At 36.3% G+C, this 8,765-nt stretch overlaps 1 protein-coding gene across 1 annotated transcript; it reads left to right on the top strand.

Moving 5' to 3' along the window:
* The first annotated feature begins 866 nt into the window (after positions 1–866).
* On the top strand, positions 867–5,935 carry LOC146905006 (uncharacterized). The gene is made up of 6 exons (XM_085728417.1): positions 867–2,002; positions 2,449–2,621; positions 2,699–2,889; positions 2,944–3,127; positions 4,359–5,064; positions 5,245–5,935. The coding sequence occupies exons 1-6, from the start codon at positions 867–869 to the stop codon at positions 5,933–5,935; spliced, it is 3,081 nt and encodes a 1,026-aa protein (XP_085584543.1).
* The last annotated feature ends 2,830 nt before the right edge of the window (positions 5,936–8,765 follow it).

Below are 8,765 nucleotides of genomic sequence, written 5' to 3'. Positions count from 1 at the left end.
TGAAATTATTTACAAAGGCACAAAAAGGTCCCACTGGGTGTGCCAATTTGTTTACGCTGATTTTTGGTAAACAACCGCTGGTTTAAACATAGTTACTTGCAAGATCAACCAGTAAATCTTAGGAGCATATTTGTGCTTATGTAATGTTCTAAAAAGTTAAATAAAACAAAGAAAATAAAAGCAATCGAACTCAACCCAGTTGAATTCAATCGAAGTTTGTTAAGTAAAAACAAAGAAAATTGTTCAAAGTGAACAAGTAAAATGCAAAGACATTTAAGGAAAAGAACTTAAATTGCATTGATTGAATGTAAATTGGTACACAGATTCATACATTGCAACTTGTAACTCGTTTCTCGCTTCCATACGGATAATTTGAGTGTAAGTTTTGTATGATTGAATTGCGTCCATTTTTTCCTATGAAAAACTACTATTTATACAAATAAAAATAACTACCTACATTTGAATTCAAACCTATAACCATAAAAAAACTAACAAGTCTTATCCGCCTAATTTGAATTTTGAACGCGCTTGTTGGGAGATATCTGTTGCTCGCCCTTATCTGAATTAACTGTCCTTCGATGGGTTTCGGCTGTCGAACTGAAGCACGTGCTTCCAGCAAGTCCAACTTCGATAAAACTTTAAGAACAATTCTTTATTTTCTCGATGATAAGGTCAACTCTCCTTTGACTGCATTTAATGATAGCCTTTAAAATTTACAGGCTAACAGTAGCATAATTAGCCAATCGTGAAATTTGCGAGTGTGAGTCCTCGTGATATATAACACGGCTCATTATTGAAATAGTAGTTTTGATGCATACATAAATAACCTTAATAAATACTTTTTGCTCTGCTAGGGTTTGAGAACTATGACTTTCACTTTCACGTCAACCATACCGCCGCCGTTGTCAATACACGTACCTCCGAAACCTCCAGATGAAGGGGGAGACGGTAAAAATCCTAACAACGGAAAAACTACAAGAGAGATGATGTCTTTCAGAGACAAAGTTTTGGGTAACCAAGCTTTAATGGAAAGAGAAAAAGTGGATCTAATTGCAACCAACAAAGCCAAGGTCGAGCTGGTGAAAGGAAATAGACTTATGGCTATGCTTCACATTGAAAAATCGGTGATGGAAGAACTAATCGTGCCATGGAAAGATGCTCTGGTGATTAAGTTGTTTGGAAAAAACTTGGGTTACAACACCATGAAGGCTAAACTAGAGAACATTTGGAAACTTGCAGGAGGTTTTGAATTAATGGATGTTGGCTATTCATATTACATGGTTAAGTTTGATGGAAAGGATGACAAGATGAAGGTGATCAATGGAGGCCCATGGATGATCTTTGATCATTATTTGGTTGTATGTTTATGGTCTCCAAGTTTCAACGCAGCAACCGCAACTATAGATAAAACTATGGTTTGGATCAGGATACCAAGTTTAAATCTAGTTTACTACGATGAGAGTGTTTCATGGGCTTTGGCCTCAATGGTCGGAAATCCAGTAAAAGTCGATCTTCATACTTTACGAGCGGCTCGGGGAAAATTTGCAAGAATGTGCTTAGAAGTTGATCTGACAAAACCAGTGGTTGGCCGTGTAGGAATTAATGGGGATTGGTACCATGTGCAATATGAAGGCCTCCATATCATATGCACTCAATGTGGATGTTACTGTCACATAATGAAAGACTGTGGAACTAAAAGTAATAGTATTACGGTGGAAAGCAAAGAAATTTCCGGTGAAGCTGACGGAAGCGGTGGTGCAAACGGTACCGGAGAAGAAACGGTGCAAAAATCAAGCCTGAATCAAAGTGCAATTAATGATGAAATCGCCATAAATGCGTTTCAGTCCGTTACGGAAATTTCCCCAGATTCGTTACAAGGGGAATGGATTAAAGTGGAGAGGGAAAAAAATAATAACAAGGTTAATGCTTGCGGATACGTTGGCAGTCTGAATGGTCAACACTCCAAAAATGTTGATCTTAATATGATTGAGAAATTAAAAAGGCAACACCCTTGCAAAATGGTAGCATGACTGATACTGGCGCTGGAGGTAAAAACAGTTTCAAGAAAAAAAAGGCCATGTAATGAGACAGCTGGACCAAGGAAGATCGCTTCAACCTCTTCTCATGCAAACCCGAGCCCAATTTCATATGGAGTCTATGCTGGAGGCTATACAGCTAAGCAAGGAAATCCAAGTTCTAGTAATACTCATGTGGGGCCGACAAACAATACTAAGGAGGGAAGTCAGCTAAAAGTTGGAACCATATGGGAAGGAGGCTGAAATTGAAAAAATCAAAGCAACATAGATTCTTTGCAACATAGAAAGGGTGCAATTTTTCCTCATGTCTTGGAACATAATAATAGTGGCCATGTGGAAAGTCATGAAAAAACAAAAAAAATTTAGGATTAATTTAATTTTTTTTAATGATTATTATTAATTGGAATTGTAGAGGTGCTCAAGGTATTAACTTCCGTCAAGCACTTAATAATTTTTGCAGGAGAAATAAAGTTGACATTGTGGCGTTACAAGAAACACATTGTAGCGGTAGTATTGGCAAAAAGACGATCAAGAAGCTGGGTTTCAAGAATTATGTTTTGAGCGAAGCAAGGGGTTTTTCTGAGGGTATTTGGTTATTGTGGAACAAGTTAGATATTCAAATTCAGTTAATTCACAATGATTTTCATTACCTTCATGTGCAGGTTCAAGAAAAAGATCTTCAGCCGTGGCTTTATGGACGGTGGTTTATGCTAGTCCACGGGAGAATGAGAGACAAAATACTTGGAATAATCTCCGACATCTTGCATCTACTATCACCAAGCCATGGCTTATGATTGGAGATTTTAATGAAATTGCTTATCCTGAGGAGAAGAAAGGTGGGGCCCCAGCTGACGTTAGAAAATTTCATCTTTTTAATAGTTAGATCAATGATTGTAACCTTTTGGAGGTCACCACGGTAGAGACGCGATTTACTTGGCGAGGTCCAAAGTGGAATGGGAGGGACAGAGTTTTCAAGAAACTTGATCGGGTTCTTTGTAATGTTGATTGGCGCCTTAAGTATCACGAGGGGTTCGCGAAGGTTCTCCTGAGGGTTCAGTCTGATCATCACCCTATTATTGTGTTGCTAGAAGGTGAGACCAATACCAACAGAAATTGACCTTTCCGCTTTGAGACAACCTGGACGTCTCATGCTGATTTTAAAAACTTGTTGCATTCTAAGTGGGAAAAGGACAAAGATATAGTGCAAAGCCTTCATATGCTTACAACTCATCTCAAAAAGTGGAATAAAGAGAACTTTGGGGATATTTTTAAAAGGAAGAAGGAGCTTTTAAGCAGACTTAATGGGATTTAGAATAGATCCAATTACGGGTATAGCAACTATCTTGAAAATTTGGAAAAAGAGTTACAAAATCTTCTTGCCATCACCCTTTATCAAGAAGAGTGTCTTTGGTTTCAAAAGTCTTGAAGTCAATGGGTTACAGATGGGGATCGGAATACCAAGTATTATCATTCCAAAACCATCGTCTGAAGGAGACACAACAAGATCATTTCTCTTCGCAATGATGACAGAACATGGGTTGATGATCCAGAAATGCTAAGAGACATGGTTAGAAATTTCTATATTAACTTATTTAAAGAGGAGGAAGAAGTCCGTGACCCTATAGTCTCTTGGACTACTTACCCGACGAACATGGGGCTTATCATAATGCTTTAAGTGCTCCAATCCAGTTTTTTGAATGTAAGAAAGCACTTTTTGAGATGGGGCCCCTAAAAGCTCTAGGAGAGGATGGGTACCCTGCTCTCTTTTTTCAACAAAATTGGGACATTGTGGCAGATTCTCTGTTTAAGTATGTTAATCAGGTTTGGATTAATTATTCCTTTAGCTCTTCTATAAATAATACCGTAACATCCACGGCTGACGAGAGCAGGGGAGTGATAGCCGGTGCACAAGGCACGACAATGAGCGGCTCCCGACCGTTTTTACAGGAACCGAATCACATCGGAATGAGAGAGATCTTGAGGCCGTGTAGGTATGGGACTACATGATTGAAGGAAGGCTTATAAGAATTGTTTGGTACTACCTATATCAACAAGATGCATCTTTTTTTTGGTAGCCCATTCCATAAGAACTTCATAGTTAAGCGTGCTTGACTTGGAGTAGTCTTTGGATGGGTGACCTACCGGGAAGTTTCCCGGTAAGTGTGCGAGTGAGGACAAAACACGCTGAAAAGACTCGTGTTGGTTTGTAGGGTCAGTCGGCAATGCTTAAAGTCGTCTGGATGTTACAAATACTATGCTTGTGTTAATTCCTAAAGTTTGAATTTGTTTCTCAATTTCGTCCTACTTCTTTGTGTAATGTAGTCTATAAAATTATCACTAAAGTTATTGTTAATAGAATTAAGCCTATTATGGATGGAATTATTTCGCCTTATCAATCTAGCTTCATTCCGAGGTACACCATTCACCATAACATTATTGTGGCTCAAGAAATGGTGTACTCAATTTCTAGAATGAAAGGTAATAAGATGTTTACGTCCATTAAAATTGATCTTGAAAAAGCGTATGATCGTCTTGATTGGAATTTTGTTGAAAATTGTCTCAAAGTGTGTAAGTTTCCTCCAAATCTCATTAACATTATTCAACATTGTATTACTTCACCCTCTTTTAAAATTTTATGGAATGGTGATAAGATAGATATGTTCACTCCTACTAGAGGCATCAGGCAAGGTGACCCTTTGTCTCCCTACCTTTTTGTCATTTGTATGGATCGTCTGTCTCACATTATCGCTGATCAGGTGGAGGCTCAGTATTGGAAACCAATGTGTGCAGGTAGGTATGGTCCTCAAATATCTCATCTTCTTTTTGCTAACGACCTTCTATTGTTTGCAGAGGCCTCTATTGAGCAAGCTCATTGTATAATGCATTGTCTTGAACACTTCTGCAAAGCTTCGGGGCAAAAGATCAATAGTCAGAAAACTGAGATATATTTCTCTAAGATCGTTGATCAACACCTCAGGGAGGAAATTTTAAATCACACTGGCTATACTCAGGTTAATAATATTGGTAGGTATTTGGGGGCAAATATTTCCCCATGAAGAATTGTTAGGGGAAAGTTTAATAACATCATTAACAAAATCCAGAACAGGTTAAGCAGTTGCAAGCAGCAGTTTCTGAGCTTTGCTGGAAGGCTTACTCTTTCTAAATCATTTTTGTGCTCTATACCTTATTATCATATGCAATATGCCAGACTCCTCAAGACTCTTTGTGATGAGATGGAAAAAATTCAGAGCAGTTTTTTATGGGGAGAGACCAATCAATCCCGCATACCTCATTTGGTTAGATGGGATGTTTTTTGTCTCCCTAAGAATGAAGGTGGGTTAGGTATTAAGAGACCTCATCATATGAATGACACGTTCCTTATGAAACTGCTTTGGAACCTTATTAATAATCCTGACGATCTTTGGTGTAAGGTTCTCTATGGTAAGTATGGCAAGAACAATGACCTTAGAGTAACTATAAAGTCTCAACCTTATGATTCCCCTTTATGGAAAGCTTTAACAGGTATTTGGGGTCAATTTCAGCAGAATCTTGTGTGGCAGTTAAGAGATGGTAGCAATATCAATTTCTGGTTGGACAAGTGGACTCCAAGTGGAACTTCTCTTATTTCCACAACTAATCAATCTTTTATTGACACAACACTCTCTGTGAAGAAAGTGGTAACCCCTTTAGGAGAATGGAACTATGATTTTCTTATTACTAACTTGCCTCAAGATGTTGCTTTACAGGTTCTTGCCCTTCCTGCCCCATTAGACACAGACAGCCAAGACATTATTGGATGGGGAACCAGCACTATGGACTTCACAATCCAAAGTTCCTACTTTTCACAATGCTCTTGGGATCAATCCTTTGTGGGTGATTGGAACGCCTTGTGGAACTGAAAAGGACCCCATAGAATTCAAACTTTTATGTGGATGGCAACTCATGAGCGATTGCTTACTAATTATCGTAGGAGCAAGTGGGGTGTTGGAATATCTCCTATGTGCTCCGGATGTGATAGAGATAATGAAACCACACTTCATGTTTTAAGGGACTGCACCAAAGCAACCCAAATTTGGATCAGGCTAGTACCGTCCAATCATATTACTAATTTCTTTTCTTTTGATTGTAGGGATTAGATCTTCAAGAATATCAACAACCAACTGCATAGAACTCAGAATAAAAAGTGGACAACTATCTTTTTGGTGGCTTGCTGGTACATATGGACATGGAGAAACAAATCTATTTTTTAGGATGATTTTCAACGACCGTTCAATCCAACATATACTATCCTTAAGATGGCTGAGGACATAGATAATTGTAATCAACATCCGATGAATCTTCGCCATGGAGACACTATTTTTATTGGATGGAAAAGACCTCAAGAAGGATTTGTAAAGCTTAATTGTGACAGAGCTTATAAGGATACACTAGGTATAGCTGGGTGTGGTGGTCTCCTTCGTAACTCTGATGGACGAAGGCTACAAGGATACTCGCGTAAAATTGGAGCTTGTGACGTTCTTAGCGCTGAGATGTGGGGGATGTACTTGGGCATGAAGCTTGCATGGAGATAGGGTTTCCAGCATCTTGAAGTGGAAAGTGACTCAAAAATGTTGATTGATATGATCATGGGGACTGTCAAATTCAAGGGTAGACCGCCTACTTTGGTGCACCACATTAAAGCTTTTAAAGTTGAACTGGCAGGTGCATTTCAATCATACATGGCGGAAGGGGAATAGAAGTGCCGATTGGCTAGCTAATTTAAGCTTTTCTCTTGATTCTTTTCAAATTCATGTTATGGAGACTCCTCCTACTGGAATTTCAGGTCTGCTTTTTGATGATATTTCCGGGGCTTGCATGCCTACGAATGTTCGTGTAAACTTGTATTTCTCTTTCTTTTTGGGCCTTGGCCCTCTTTATCTACCAAAAAAAATAAAATAAATAACCTTAATATTTTTCAACTTTTAAAGCAAAAAACCTCGGAGTTGTGAGTGTTACAAATTATTTTACGACTGTTCAAATATGTATTACACACCTTTAAAAAAGTTCATCCCTCAATTTGAATATAGTGAACTTTATTTATGTTTTTGTTCAATCAATGATTTTTGTTATGTTTTGCTAAAAAGAAAAGAAAATGAATGCAATGAACTTTTTTTTGTTTGGTTTAAGTCCCTGCAGTTTGAAAAAAAATTGTTATTGGTCCTTCTGTTGGTCTAAGGTTAAAACTAACGGAATGCCACGTGGCCCAATTATGTCACGCAACGTGGCACACTAAAAGACAAATTACTTAAATTAAATTAAGTTAAATTTTTTTTTTTGGTAATAAAATTAAATTAAGTTAAATAAAACAATTTTTTTTGAAGGAAAATAAAACAATTATTTTTTAATTAGTTTTATTGTCAATATTATATAAATGGGTTAATTATGTTTCTAGTCCCTATAAAATAGCGACCTTGTAAGTTTAGTCCTTACTTAATTTTAATAGGATTTTTAATCCCTATAAAAAAAAATTTACTTATAATTTTAGTCCCTGCTAAAATAAAGTTTGATTAATTATCCTTAAACTCTTAAATTTTTGAACGATTTTTTTGAGACAAGATTAGAACACTATGAAAGGTTCGTTTACTAAAATTTAGAATTTTCAGACATGAAATGAATTAAATATGAATTTTTTAAAACGACAAAAGTTAAAGATAAAAAGTAATAAAATCTGGATGTAGAAATCAAATTTTGCGATAATTTTTTGCGGAGGAACTTTTAGTAATGTTCTAAACATGTCTGCAAAAAATTGTTCAAAAATTTAAGAGTTTAAGCATAAATTAAACAAATTTGAATTGAGTAGGGACTAATACTCAGGGCAAAAAAACAAAATTAGGGACTAAAAATGCTATTAAAATTAAGTAAGGACTAAACTTACAAGGTCGCTATTTTATAGGGACTAGAAACATAATTAACCCTATATAAATTAATATTTAAGAAAATTAAATTAAAAAATCCTCTACACTGACGGATTAGGTTGTGAGACATCTTCTTCCTCTTGAATTCACCTTCACCACCGTCCACCATTAACATATGTTTACTTCTTCTTCTCCAGACTCCATCAACACCCAACTTTAAGTTCACCAATTCTTCACAATTTCATCTTCTCCTATTTCATCTTCTCCTATTTTAAATCATAATCCAATAACACTCAACTCCAATTTCTTAAAGAAATCCACCCTTACAGTATTACTATGACATAATAAGACAACCTTTGGTACATTGATGAAGAAAAATCAAAAAGAGAAACAGGAATTGTGAAAACGAGAAACAAGAATTGAGTAAAAGATGGGAATCGATATAGATGTAAAATTGTATGATAAATTTCGTATTTGGTTACAACTTCAATTTCAATTTGGGGTTGAATTGACACCCTAAATTTCAATTTTCCCCGCACATATGGGTTCTGTACATGGACGTTTTTCCATTCTTTCTGTTTTAATTTTCAATAATAAAATATAAATTAATAAAACAAATAATATTGACCCATATTAAAAACAAGGAACCTAATACTTTAATAAAGTTGCATTTCGGTGTGCCACGTGGCGTGACATAATTGGGCCACGTGGCATTCCATTAGTTTTAACTTTTTTTTAACCTTAGACTAGGCCCGTTTGTTACGGATTAAAATAAAAGTGATTTTGACATAAAATAATTTAGAGATTATTTTTTAGAGATTTTAAGAAAAATCAG

Source organism: Medicago sativa, chromosome 7 (genome assembly GCF_051527215.1).
Source record: "Medicago sativa cultivar Bolivia chromosome 7, Bolivia_mono, whole genome shotgun sequence".
NCBI classification, from domain to species: Eukaryota; Viridiplantae; Streptophyta; class Magnoliopsida; order Fabales; family Fabaceae; genus Medicago; species Medicago sativa.
This window is presented reverse-complemented; position numbering and strand designations above follow the sequence as displayed.

What these genes read in the sequence shown, in the direction of transcription:
- LOC146905006 (XM_085728417.1), top strand. Translation starts at nt 867, where the DNA reads ATGACTTTCACTTTCACGTCAACCATACCGCCGCCGTTGTCAATACAC. An exon ending in AGCAAGGGGTTTTTCTGAGG is followed by an intron (nt 2,622 to 2,698) that starts GTATTTGGTTAT and finishes CTTCATGTGCAG; the next exon opens with GTTCAAGAAAAAGATCTTCA. An exon ending in CAGGTTAATAATATTGGTAG is followed by an intron (nt 5,065 to 5,244) that starts GTATTTGGGGGC and finishes GCAATATGCCAG; the next exon opens with ACTCCTCAAGACTCTTTGTG.